At 43.0% G+C, this 14,445-nt stretch overlaps 1 protein-coding gene across 1 annotated transcript in view; it reads left to right on the top strand.

Annotated features, from left to right (window-relative positions):
* trip4 (thyroid hormone receptor interactor 4) overlaps window positions 1-6,729 on the top strand; it is a 65,471-nt gene extending 58,742 nt beyond the window's left edge. Inside the window, exon 13 of the mRNA XM_034581310.1 lies at window positions 6,437-6,729. Within this exon, the coding sequence (XP_034437201.1) occupies window positions 6,437-6,501 (65 nt within the window). The 3' untranslated portion in view covers window positions 6,502-6,729. The remainder of the gene's footprint in view (window positions 1-6,436) is intronic.
* The last annotated feature ends 7,716 nt before the right edge of the window (window positions 6,730-14,445 follow it).

Below are 14,445 nucleotides of genomic sequence, written 5' to 3'. Positions count from 1 at the left end.
CCGTCCACATTTCTCCTACGTTTTCAAATGCCCAAAATTTAGATGTTTACGAAAAGCTGCTGCTTCTGTTTTATGGCAGAATGGCACAAATGGAGACATTTTGGAAACGATGTTGCAGTCACTCGTATTCACGCCCCAATTGGTTCAGTCACAACTCGACTACCAGCATCGAAGGCAAAACCTGACAAACACTTTCTTTCATCAACGATTCCATTTCCTCATTGTTCCAAGAAAAAGAAATCCCCTGTTTCCCGTTCAATGAATTTTCTGTAACTAACCAACCAACTGCAGAGTCAACAATCGGCACCGGCACGCACATGACCATTGTGTGAACTGTCACGTGATATTCATTTAATACGAGTTGAAATGCTCATCTGAACGAGGATTGTTTAAGTTTAATAACGAAATGCTTAACACGCTCTATTTCTTCTTTTCCTCTTTTAGAGCTTTCAGGTGCATTACGGCCAACCGATCCTAGGTCCTGAAAAACATGGAAATATGTTTTTCAAGACAAAATGAGTCACATAAACCAAATAAACTAGTGGTGTGACTCAATGAATGGGAATGTTGTTAGGTTGTTCAGTGATCCTGTTGTCTCCACAACTATTTCATTGATTATTCATGACTGTGTCTGTCCTAGCCATGTTAAAATGTAACCTATAAAGATAGATGGATAGATGGATGGATAGATGGATAGATGGATATGGACATTATTGGGACGTCAGAGCATATTTCTTGTCACCACCATTAAATCCTACCGTTGAGTTTAATATTGTTAAAGCTTTTCCACTCCGGGCGCTATATTGTGATAGACTCTGAATTGGTTATTGTGGGAGCCCAATGGGGATGAATGTCACACATACTGTTACATTCAGTCAGAGCTGGTGATGCTCCACTTTTACCTTCACTTTTCTGTGTCATCACGGCTGGAAGTAATTTCCTCATGTCAAGGTGCGCTATCAGAAGGTGCATCAACATGTGGTCAGAGTGTACATACGTAGCGGTTCTAGGTTTATTATCCAGGTGCACTGGGACTGGTGTGTAATGAAAAGATGGCATACAAAATTCTGCCTTTTTTTTTTTTATTCTTCGGTGCGTAGGCAGTTACTCTCACAGCAAGAGGAGCAGCGACCAGCTTATTATTCTTGTGATTATTATTGCAAGGAAGTTGATGGACCAGCATGTTATTGATGTCAGCAGACCTCTATTTCAGTCTAATAAATACTCTTTGCACTACTGCCCCTGGATTTCCAAGGGATTATGCGAGTTCTCTCTCCATCATCGATGAGCTGTATTCTCCGCTCGAGTGTAATGGGAATAGTATGCATGCAGTCATATTTGTGATTATGTAAAGAGAGTATCCGAGTGTCGTGTGTGTGTGTGTGTGTGTGTGTGTGTGTGTGTGTGTGTGTGTGTGTGTGTGTGTGTGTGTGTGTGTGTGTGTGTGTGTGTGTGTGTGTGTGTGTGTGTGTGTGTGTGTGTGTGTGTGTGTGTGTTTTACGGTCCTGGTGATGGAGAGCTAGCCCTCTGCAGACAGCCTGTGCTTATTTTATGGCCTCCTCCCCAGCTGCAACGTGTGGGCAATAAACCTTTCTCCAGCAATCTCCAAACAGTCCAGCAATCAATGGGAAATTATCTCAGCCAATCGATGGGCCAGCCTTTCTATTTCTCCCTCTCTCTACCTCTCCCGCTGTCCTCCTATCTGTATCCCTTTCTCCCTCCCCCTCCCCCTCCTCATCCCTTGTCTCGTTTTTGCTGTCTCTCTGTTTTTTCCACCCACTCCTTCACTCGCCCTCCCTCTCTCCCCGGCTTGCATTCCCTCCAGCTCTCTGGGCTCCGCAGCACCTACTCTGAAATGCGACAGCTCAGCAGCTCCAGAGCCATTAACAAAAGTCGCCTTCACACATGGAATATGTAACAGCGTTGGATTGACTTTCCTGGAGAATATAATGAGTCTGACTCTCTCATACAGCCAGAGAATACTCTCCCTCCCCCCCTTGACAGTTGTGACAACAAGGGTACTTACTGTACTCTGTGTTTGTTGTTGCTGTTGTCCTTGGTTGTCCGTGGCCAGTTGCACGAAACCTTGTTATTTTTCCATGTTTCACTTAAGGATGTATTTTAATGAGTTCACAGAATTGCCTAAAGTGTTCTTCTCGAACCGTTTCCCTGGAATAGAAATAAAATAAGTGGTTTCCATCATTCGGTCCTTTAAGCAGTATAAATACTCGGAAATCACTATGGTGACAGAGCTGACGTGACAGCTAATTATTCAAGTTAAGTCTTTGTTGCAGTGTGTTCACACATAAGCTTAGATAAATATATAAAGAACAGTTAAATTGAATCAAAGAAATTTGTCTTAATTTTAAAAAGTAAACATGAATATATCTGATCACCAGATGGCTTTAAATATTGTGTTTTGTTAATATGGTTTAGGGAAAAGAAACAAACAGGAAAAACTACTATTAATAAAGCAGGTTTCTCTCAGTAGTTTTAATATTTTCTGCACCTCAAGTTTTATGTTAGGAAATGATCATTTTAAACCACTATGATCAAGATGATTCTATTAAAAGTAGATCATAAAACCACTTGCAGGTGAAAGAGGTGGTTGGTGGTTATGAACCCACAGAGAATCATCACCCAGCTCTGCGGCTCCTCTCGGCTTCACAGGGCTTTCCAACGTTTTTCATCTTTTTGTTTAGGTTTTCCTGCCCCAGCTGTTTCCATTCACTCTCACCACACTAATGGTGTCATTTCGGTCGCAGCATTGCCGCTGTTTTCAGTAAAAAGGCTCTAAAAACCAACCATAAGCTATACCTGCCCTGCGTTTAATGGCAGACAGGCAGTTAGTGAATAGCTGGTGAAACACATCGGAGCACAGAGCCGCTGAAGAGAGAAGAAACGGAGTGATTATTGAAGTTGCATTTGCCAGGTGGTGATGACTTTAATAAATGCTAATGTTGCTCCATGTCTGTTGGAAGTGCAAATAGACAACTGTTTGCTAACATCTTCAATGTTGAGTTTACATCTGTCTCGCTGCTCCAGGTGCCCTAATTAATTGATTAACTAATTAATGATTTATTCTTAAGTACAGCACTGAAGGTAATGTATGTGCCTTAAGTGTTATAAAGGGAAATCTGCATTTTCACCAGTAATTGAATATTTTTCTTGACATCATAACAAGTTTATCATCATCTAGATATCTACTGATGACGAGAGCCAGAGTGATGTGGATTTTATTTGGTCCGATACCGATGCTATGGAGTAAAGAATCACCAATACTGATATATCTGTATGTCGTTATCAAATCCCCATGACAAAGAAATGTAATTGAGGCTTGATAGTTTACATTTCAACCATGAAGCTTATTAGAAATAACTATGAATAAAAAGATAAAAAGAAAACACATAGCTAACATCTTTGTAAACATTGTATTGATTCTTGCCTAATCAGGCATTTTCAATTGAAAACAACCATATTTCCCGGAGGGCAATTCTAAATACAATGCATCACAGATACAACAAATTCAATATTTCAGCGTTTGTCTGAATAGCTAAATCCTTTTTTAATGCAGTGATGTAGTTCAAAATATATTTCGTTCTATTCTCCACTGTCGGATGAGCTGATGGGAGAAAACAGATCTTTCACTTAAGTTTGCTGCGACGAGTTTGTTCATTGTGTATTATTAAAAAAACAAATGATCCTACTTTGACAACTGCCAAATGCTAAAAGCAGTTATTGGGCTCTTAGCGTCTAATGTTTATTTTCGAATAGAGTACACACCAGAGTGGAACTACTCTTAGACCACTTATGCTGAAAAGCTTTCTTTAAACCATGATGCATTTCTGTTATGGTGGATTTATCGTAAAATCTTGGGTAAACTTTTTGGCAGCAGTCAACCACAAACAATTCCAGAGGTGTTTCCGCACCTAAGCAGCAGCACTTGCTCCTGGCAGAGCAGACAGACACTGACAGCCATTCAGACAGAGCTTGGAAATGGTGAGCAAACAACACTTCTCCTAAACAACTTGTTTATGCTGCTACTACCCACAGAGTTCAGCTATAACGCGACAACATGAAAAGAAAGCAAAAGTGACAACCGCCACCCCTGCCTGTCACACTTGTATCATATTTTCCTCTGCCTCTGCCGCAGGGAAAACATCCAGCTAATGCCACGGATTGACAAGCGGGAGGTGTTGGGCAGAGAGACCGGAGGTTATTTTTTTACCTTGCAGTGAAGGATGGTGGTCAACACGGGTTATCAAAACCCAGCAGGTTGTTCTGCACGGAAAAACAAATTGAGATGTGATTGATACAGGGGAAGTTGTATTGTCACAGCTCCGGTAGATTAGGAGGTCGGCCTCAGTTCAGTGGCTGCAGGAGTCTATTTACTCACCATATCTACAAGCATTGATATAAATAGCAACTTGATAAAACCCTCCAGAGAGTCTCTGCTGTTTTCATCTTTGTAAACATCATCTGAGGTTCACATGAAATAGTCAGCAACAAATTCCAACCATGGAATTCCTCACAACAATGGAGGTTACTGTTTTAGGACTTGAAAATGGTGGTTTCCTAATCAACAAGTTTGTGCAGGTGCTGGTTCGCTGGCTCAGCTACAATTCCAAAAGGATTAATGACAGAGTTGTAGGCTGTTACATTCTTGGCAGAGTAAGAAACGTGCTCAGACTTTAACATTCCTCGGATAAATCCATGGAGAACACTCACAACTGATTGAATAGTGTGATGTTTATTAGTTACCGCCCGGCACTTTCACTTCTCTGTTTCCACCTGGTTCAACTCGTGTCTGTCTGCTGGAGGGAGTTTTTATACCAGTACAAAGGTTTGGGCTCATTTCCAACCATTATACAATCCACTCTAGCATCTCCCACCATTTCATGGCGACATTCCTTACACTGCTGCCACTAGGGGTGCTATTTACGACGATGCCTTTCAATTCAATAATCAACACAGTTGTTGGATAAAGATTGATGATTATTACTAATTTATAAATGTAATTCTCATATCATGATAATAGTAAACATATGACAACATCATGTAAATGATCAAGCGTCTCTAAAGCCCAGTTCAAGCTTCTGCGTGCGTCTAAGCTACGCCGTAACCTCCGAGAAGACATGTACCCTGCGCTGAGCCCTGCTCCGTACCATGACTTGCACCTCCCCAAAAATGAAACTACGTGTCGAGGCGACACAGAGCTGTGATTGGTCAGCTTGGTAGCATCGCATTTCCGGCAGACTCGCCGCCATTTTTTAATTCAGTTGAAGGAACAACGTTTTTCTCTTCTTAGTTGCAGTACTTTAAGAAAAAGTTAATTGCTCTTCAACATCTATCAGCTCCAACTCCAACACGATCTGCTTAGTAACACCATGTAATTGACTCACACACACACACACACCTACACACAGCTATGATGGCTCGTTCACGTACGTAGGCTACGTGCGCTCCTACTGCGTGACCAGCTTGTGCGAAGCAGCATAGCAACAAAAATAGAAAATCAAATCAGCTAGCACGAACATTTTCGAACAGTGTTATGTCCCATAAAATCTGATGCTGTCTGTTTGTATTCATCTTGTAACTCACTCGTGGCGTCGGGTTTTGTCTCCGGAAGCTAGGTCGACAACTACACGTCACAAGATCTCATTTTCAAGATTTTCTTTGCTGTCTTTATTTTGCTGCCAACAAGTTCAAATTAGACTAAGAAGAAACAGCTGATTTCATACAAATTCAATTTTGTTATGTCAGAACTTATTCAATAAATTTGTTTCCATCTCCCTACAAACAAACCACTTCATACAAGCATAACAACTCCAATGCAATAGAGTTGAGTTTGGGGGAATTTAGCTGTTTCCATCAACCTTTTCTACTGAAATATTTCAATAACCACATGAAAATATTGTAACTGAAACTTGGCTCTCAACTCGAGCCTTATCGTCTTTTCAGCCCCTTTCAAACAGCCTGTTCAAGGTGAGAATGTCGTGTCTTTACTGCACCTCACTCACTGTTCTTCATAAAAGAGAGTGCGCTGTTGCCGTGGAGGTTATTCACACATCAATGTCTGTGTAAAAGGGAGAGCCGACACATCGCGCCTCTAATTCCGGAACACCACTACGCCGTCTAAAATCACACACTGGCTTTACGCTGGCTTGTTTAGTCCAGTGTAAACAAGCAAACCTGGCATAATGAGGGGTCATTGTAATGGCACTATATCTGGATCTGGTTTAAAGGGGCTTCGCTCGCTCTCTCGCTCTGTGTGTGCCTGTCTCCTTCCATCCCTCCCCAGTCTACCCAAGGCCGCCTCTAATCAGCAGGCCTTGAGCTCTCATAAAGGTCACTCTGTCCCTTTGATGGTGTTTTGATTCATCCCTTCCTCTTCTCTCCCCTCCCACCCTTCCCTTTCACCCCCTTTCTCTCACAGGGAAGCTGGAGAGCCAATACCACCAGGGTGCCAAGAAGGGGCTGGTCCCGTCAGCTGCAGAGTGACGTCAGAGGAGAAGCTGAGGACAAATCGCCTGATCTCACGGGAACGAGGCAAATTATGTTCCCCAAGAATCAGCCAGTTTCCACAGGGGTAGTCACAACATTTTTCAGGAGTTGTCAATGCTGGAATATTACCAGTATGGACTCATTCACTCTGTCATTTATTTACTGACATTTGCATCTCACTAAAGAAATGTTCGCTGCACATAAATATATAATCCTTGTGACAATTTGATGCATTTGTCTCTATTTTGTACACAAATATAAGCTTTATAATTTGCTGTATTCCAATTAAAATTCAATTTGTTGAAGAAAAACCGTAATCTAGTGGTTTCTCAAAGCAAGTTCTGGTTTCTCAAAGACATGAGCTATGAGACAACAGAAAAATATTATAATATCTACTCAACAAGCTAATAACTACAGAGGTGCTTTGTCCTGACATTTTCCTGAAGTTTTCCGGAGGATCTGAATATGAAAACACAAATGTCAGCTGCTCCGGACATTTTCCATAAGTGTTCCCTCCAGTAAGTGGATGTTTTGACGTTTCTGACGCTGGAAGAAAATCCTGTCCCTCTCTCCTCTTCAGTGGTCTGTCATTACCCTTCTCACACATGAGGCCACATTTAGATCAACAATAGCACTCAGTTAAACCATCCACCTTCTAATTCATTTCAATGAGACCTTTTGCATTGGCAAAGCAGTGGGGGGGTGAGGAGGAGAGAGATCCAGAGAAGAAAAAAGTTGATCCTGGATCAACAGTGGAATCCAGCATCACCCAGCAACGCACTGTTTAGACTAATCAAATACACGCATGTTCATATTCACTAGCTTTTATTGTTTGAACGTGATTCTGTTGTTTACCTCACAGGCGCAGGAGGAGATCATTATTACTTGCCATGATTTTTCGAGTTTTATTGATTTCTTGCGTTAGAGGTGTAGAAACGAGCATCGGATAAGTCGACAGGCTCGTGGGCTTCTTGGGTGGCGCTTTGTTCGCTCTCTGCTGTATCTGCAGCGACGTCAAGGAAAACCCCTCGGGTTCTTTGGAGGCAGAGATATTTTCAGTCTAAACAGCACCGGGTTATCCAGCCTGAGTGTGAGCTCCCCACTCAGCACCACAACAGTTTTAAACACATCTGACGCCTCACAACTTTAATATTGAAGGTCCATATTTCAGATTCCATTATTTTCACCCTTGTTTATAAATCTTGGTGTGTAAATGAACGGTACATAGATCCAGTAGATCAGCTCCGCCAGCTGCCAGAGCATTTATTTTATTAACCTTTATTCATACTCACTTAGGGAGGCCCTCATTTACAATGAAGTCGAGTGACTTCTAAAGGCCAATTCATGCTTCGGCAGCAACTATGAATGCTCTGCCCCGTGCGCAGGCTACGTGCGTACCAAGGTCACAGCTTCGACGCAGAAGCATGAATCAGCCTTTACCAACATGGCGGCAGTAGCTACAATGTAATCTTATGGGGCAACTGCGACAGTCCACAAAATGTTCTCTCAAAAGTTTTAATCTCCAACAAAAGGCACAATAGCTTCACTTCTGGGGAGCTGTCATGTCGTTTACTTGTGATGTGACCACACTTTTCAGGACAAACAAATAAGACATGTGGAGATGTTTTCTAGCCCAAGGTGTGAACTGGTGCACATGTGACTGGAACAGCTGAGACGGATGTTAACAGCAAGTGTGAACAGGAACTAGAGACTCCACCTCTGATGATACAAGCTGCTTTAGTGAGTAATGAGTGCAAATGCATTTCATTTTCGCAAATTAATCCATTACATGTTGTGTATTCCATGTCCTAGCTCGCTATAATGTGTAATACAAAGACCTTGTTTCTCTGTGGATCTTATCTGGGGCAACTTCCGCCCTCTGAGTTGTTAATCCCACTCCTGTTAATCACACAAATGCATCAGCGTGATTGTACGTCCTAAGTGTTGCAATAACTTAAGTCACAGCACTAAGATAAGAGATCCTGCAGGATTACAGCAGATCTCTTTTTTTTTTTTTGCTCTGCTGACTTTGTCCATCCTCTGGTATTATAGACTCTTTAGAGCTGGAACCGTACAGTCAGATAGTTACTGAGCTACAACCACAAAGCCTGGTGTTTTGGTGTAATTACCGTAGTTAAACTGTGACTCACACGACATGGCTTCAACCCGTGTTATAACAAAGGTCAGATTCATGACGGATTATGTCATCTTAACTTCCTTTAACAGTAAAGATAAGATCCCACTCAACCCAGGAGCCGAACATGCACCGACGACTCCCTCTGAAATCATTTCTCGAGGCTTCTTCAAGGTCCCACTCCAAAGATATTTGACACTTTTATTAATAAGTGCGTCCTCTGGTTCCTGTGCTGTTGTGACAGGCTCTGACTGACATCGCGCCGTGTGTGCTTTCATTTTGTCTTTCAACGTTTTTTTTTTACCTTTTCTTGCATCGCAGATCGTGTGTTTACTTCCTTCCAAATGTGTTGAGTGGCTCTTTGGCTAAGCTGTTTCTTGCCCCAAGGGCGTATTTCACCAGTTTGAAAAGCAGAGCATGAATCACCAGCGCACACACACACACACACCCATCCAGAGTTGTTGTGTTTTTGCCTGTGCCTCGCATTGTAATTCGCCGTTGATTATCTTAGATTTACTCTTGTTTGAGTTGCAGATTAGCTACAACTCTCCTCTCCGCTCCATTCAGTGTGAGAACGCATAATTGCTCCGGCCCTCCCAGTAATCTCCCACCCAGAGAATGTAAGAGGTCTCTTTTGTAAAGTTTCTCCATAGAAGGTGTGTTTTTTTTTTTTTAGAGCGAGGCTGCTTAAGAATTTACTAAACTCGGCCCCCAGTGAATCAACGATGACAGCTACTTGCCCTGTGGGTGGCCTTTTCTTCTTTCCTACAGATCTGGGCCATTTCTCCAGATGAGAACCGACATCCAAGTTCAAATAAACAAGGGCTCTGTTCTGTTACGCTCAACAATTAAGCACATGCAGTTTTTACAAAGCCTCCGTAGATAAACGCCATGAGATCATGTGCTGTTGGTTTTTCATGCACAAAAGATGATGTGATGCACTTGTGTGGAGATACTGCTCTAGGTGATGCGTTTAAATAATAAAACCGCCATGCTGTCTGAGTTAGAGCGAGCTGCAACAGATTTAAACGCCAGCAGCGAATTGTCCTGTTTTTTAAAGGAGTGGGGGTGGGGGGGTTGAGATATGTAGAAAAAGACTGATACAACTGTTTAATGTGAAGCTACAGCCGGGAGCTAGTTAGCTTAGCTTAGTGATGGAAACATGGCAACCGTGCGAACGGGCCAATTTGGCCGTTGAGTTTTCAGTGAGTTCCTGACGTTGAACGTGACGCACCTCGGCAAAAACAGAAAGGTAAACTCCTCTACTGGCAAAAGTGAAAATGAGTCAATTTTGAGCCTTTTTTCAGCACGTTTACCGCTGTTTGAAAAACCTGCGTTAACCTGCTAATTTTGGTCTGTAGAGGTAAAAGTCAACCCACCAGCTCGAGGTCTTCATGAGACCAGTCTGGTTTCCTTTTCGACCAATGGTGAATCTGGTGCTTGTTCTGGTTGGTTCGACTTGTAAAGAACCAGTTTGGTTCATCGTACGTCCCTGATTTCCCAACAACACTTGTGCTTGATCTTCTTTGCAGACGACACAAGCTCTGTTTGTTTCTTTAACAGTGATCACGATGTTTTTGTTAGTCTTGTTGATCATGATAATCCCGCCCTTAGTCCTTGGGCTTTTTCTAGACCAGGGTCAAGTATGGTCTCCTTTTACTTCTGAGTCCAAACTCATTTTCAAATTTACATCTGTTGCTGCAGAATGTTTTTTTTATTGGTGCAGCGGGTGGAAATTATTCATCTAAATTTGTCTTTGAACAAATTATACTGGTTTCCCTTTATTCCTAGGACATTGTAATTATTACATCGCTGCTCTATTCTACTGTGGCTGCTTGTTGATTGATCTAATTAGTAGATAGAGCCTCATGCTGCTGCCGGTGTTTGTGTTCTGTGTCTGTTAAGGTCAACCACAGTTAGCGTCAGAGCTAATTATCCACAGGTCTGGATTTGCTCGGGTCCCCCTCTGATCAGGTTTCTTTAAAAATGAATGAGGGAGGTTGTGTTTTCACTCGTCTGTTTGTTGGTTCGTCAGCAGGATTACACAGAAACTACAGAACAGATCGAGGTCGAAGAAAGAACACATAACATTTAAGTGCAGAGCCGAACAAAGGGGTGAAAAATGTAGTTTTCCCCCCTTTTGTTTTTTGGATGAATCACAAGAAACAATAAATAACATTTTAATTAGTGAGTTTTAAAGACGCTGGTAGTTGGATTTTGTTAAAATCCGGTTTCCTCGTCTCCAGTTTTTGTGATAAAGTCTTAAAATCCATCTTTTCTTATAACTAAAATAAGTATTTTTTTCCCCAAAATGTCAAACTTCTGCTTTACATCACACCAACCTACAATCAGTGGTGTTTTTTTATGCTCGAGTGCTGAGCCTGCGGCGTCTTCTGCTCCGTCGCGAGCCAAACACCCTGCTGTTAATGATGCTGGTGGATCGGGGAGAGGAACTAATCAGAGTAGATGAAGCAATATAACAAGCCGGGTCGGATCCAATTCTGAGCACCACCTGTTTCAGGAGGGAAAAACTCAAACTGCCGCCACCGTCCAACTTCCATCCAGTCAGCGACGCTTTCAAATGAAACTGGACGTTTGAAAAAAGGTAATGTATTTATCCTTGGTTTGGGCAGAAAGAGACGCCCGGCTGAATTTCCTGATTAAAATGAAATGTAATTGACTCCGGTCCAACAGTATGGCCTCCTCGCCATTAAGCCAAGTTTCCAGTTGTAGAAGCAGCAGGACCTTTGTGTGCTTGCTGAGAGACTGATTGGACTGAGGGCAGAGGGTCCCTCCTCCCCCGCCATCCCCCCATCCCCACAGGCCTGGAAGATGAATTAGGCTCTGCAGCACTTTAGAGGGGGTGGTGGCAGGCGGGCGGGGGGGGGACAATACAACCTGGGAACGGCTTGTGGCTCATCCATCTCATAATCTGTCACAGGGCGCCGCCTGTCAAACCACAGTGGACGTACAAAGGAAATATTTGGACAAGCACATTGGCTCTTTGAGGACAATTTGACGGCAGAATGTGACGACCTGAAATCCCCTTTACCTAATCAACATTTCAGGACTTCACACTTCACACGCCTCATCGCTTCCACCGAGCCGGCGGGAAACTGATCTCTGCACTTTCCTCATCAGGTCAATGAGTAATAGATTACTCTGATGCAGGAACCAGGCTTTCCAGATTCCTCCCCTGCTTTGCCTTTGTACCGTGTGTGTCATTGTTTGTTGGCTGTGGTTGGCTCAGAGGTCCGGGGTGGGCCCCATCCGAGGGGTCCCTCAAGGCAAGTGAGTAAACGAGGGAGATCTGAGGCGCGGATGTGTGCATGTGTTCTCTGTTCACGAGGAGCTACAAGCTGTTTGGCCTCGCGGCGTGGGAAACAGTTAAGGTTCACTTTATGGTACAGCCCACAGTTTACAGTGTAATTTCATTGAATGAATCAGGTACTAATAAAATAATACTTTTTCCAGCTGTAAATGTAGAAGAAAACAAGGGAGTAACTAGTGGGCGTCTAAGTCTTCTTGTAAATGTTGGGCACAAAACAGGATAAAGAACCATGAAACAAAACTTCACTGAGAAAACTGTAGTTTGGTGCACAAGCCCAAAATAATTTACCCAAAGTGAAAAGTTTCTTTAAACCTTTTTGATTGTAGTCATATGAACCTCGTCTCCTTTTTAACGTAACGCTTTGAATTTTACAACCAAAATACACCTAAAGTAAATAACACTATCAAAGTCAAAGAGTCGACGGGGGGGGGCGGTGTTTTATATATTTAACCTATAGCTGCATAACAACTTATATATAACGACTACACCTCGATTAGCTGTGGACTCAAATCTGACAGTTTAAATTGCCTTTGCACTGAGTCGCCTATAGTTACGATGCAGTTTACAGTTAATTGACGAGTCAATCATTATTATAGAGTTAAGCCCCTTTTCTCTAAGTTTCTTTCCCCACAGTTACTCCGACATTAGTGAGGCCCCCCGCCGTTGTCATTTTGGAAACGTCTAATGTTTTCACTGACTTGAAGAGATTTCACCAAAGCCCCTTTTACTTTTCGCTGTAACCCCACGATTAAAGTAGCGGATCGCAACTGTCAGATACGTGAAACCATAATAACTTTGTAGGTTCTCAGGTATCAGTGTTGTAAACACCAATTTTCCCAAACTACACTTTTGTTGCAGAGTAATGTGTCCTGTTGTTATGATATTTCCAGGGACGACTGTGACCAAAGGGTAAATATTCGCAGTATAGAACCAAGCAGACCAGACAAAAGGAGTGTGGCCTGAAAGGGAAACGACTGAGTCCTCCAAAGGAGAGCAGCTGCAATAATTCAATTAAAAATGGATTTCCCATCACAAATGGCCTTCGCTCGCTGCCTCTTCTAAAGATCCACTGATAAGTGATCAATTTAGTCCTTGACCTTCGACCTCTGCTGAATGAGATGGTACCTGCAACAACACAAATGTGGTGGTAGATTTTTAGAATTATGAGCACATTCATTTTCCAAAGAAACACTTCGTGAGATATTCGACAATCAGCTTTAAAGAGACTCCTGAGAGTAGAGAGCGGACGGAAAATATACGTGATCTGATCTTCATCAAGTCATTTCAAACAGTCTGTGCTGAGGCTAACTGCACCAACAATTATAATCCTCCATGTCTTTATTGAACAGACTGATGAAACCTCCTCAGTGCTGCTGGGAAAAGTGAGCGAAGCGTAGGATTTAATAATTGGTCGATCCTCGTTTGGCAGCGGTGACCTGAAAGCAGCTCTGCCAGAATCTGCAGATCAGACCTGCACAGTGTTCAGGAGGAAGATTGGACCATTGTTCCCACAGATCTGCTTCAGCTCAGACAGAATCTGAGGACGTCTGGTGCGATGCTGTTTGGGTTCGCGCTCTGTCTGAGTCGCTCCAACAGGCGATCTGTCCAGACCCAGAGGCAGCAGAGCAGCAGAGCGGCCTCCACTGGGCTCCGCTGATGGGATGATGTTCTAGTGTTGGTATGCAGACCAGTGCACTTTTTACCTCATACATAGTTCTGTGCTCTTCCAAAACCATTCAAAAATATTTTTCCAATAGCATGGTGGGGTGACACGGCAAACTGGACCACACCAGATTCGTCTTAAATCTGCATCTCTACATGTATGACAGCCATTAAAGTCAAGTTGTCAGTATGTATTGGTGAGACCGTGATACTGTAGCTCCTTCCCCTGATGGTGACTCTGCAGATTCAGGCTCCAAATGCACAACATGGCAGCGTTAAAGGGGTAGTTCACCGAAAAATGTAAATTCACTCACCACTGTGCCGATGGTGGGGGGAGGGGGTGAAGTGTGTGAATCCACAAAACACTTCTGGAGTCTCAGGGGTGAACAGCGTTTCAGCAGGATCCAATATAATTGACGAAATTAGTGAACTCTCTGCAGACGTAATAAAACAGGAGAAAAAACACAACATGCCTCCATACCGCTCGTGTGGTGTCATCCAAGTGTCCACAAGCCCCGACGTTCATATTCGACTTGAAACAACGTCATTTATAACGTGTTTTAAGCCTCAATGACCTCTGTTATCCTCCTCGGAGCCGCTTTCACATACTCACGGGCTCAACAGGAACACACACACACTCTCACAACTTCCAGTAGACGACATTTAGGCTAAAAACACAGTGTAAATGACCCCATTTTGAGTCAAATATGAATGTCGGGGCTTGTGGACACTTGGATGACACCACACGAGCGGTATGGAGGCATGTTCTTCAATTGTACGCTGGTCACCCCTGAGACTCCATAAACTCTATATG

This window comes from Hippoglossus hippoglossus, chromosome 3 (assembly GCF_009819705.1).
Source record: "Hippoglossus hippoglossus isolate fHipHip1 chromosome 3, fHipHip1.pri, whole genome shotgun sequence".
NCBI lineage: Eukaryota > Metazoa > Chordata > Actinopteri > Pleuronectiformes > Pleuronectidae > Hippoglossus > Hippoglossus hippoglossus.
The sequence above is the reverse complement of the archived record's forward strand: the minus strand, read 5'-3'. Positions and strand labels throughout refer to the sequence as shown.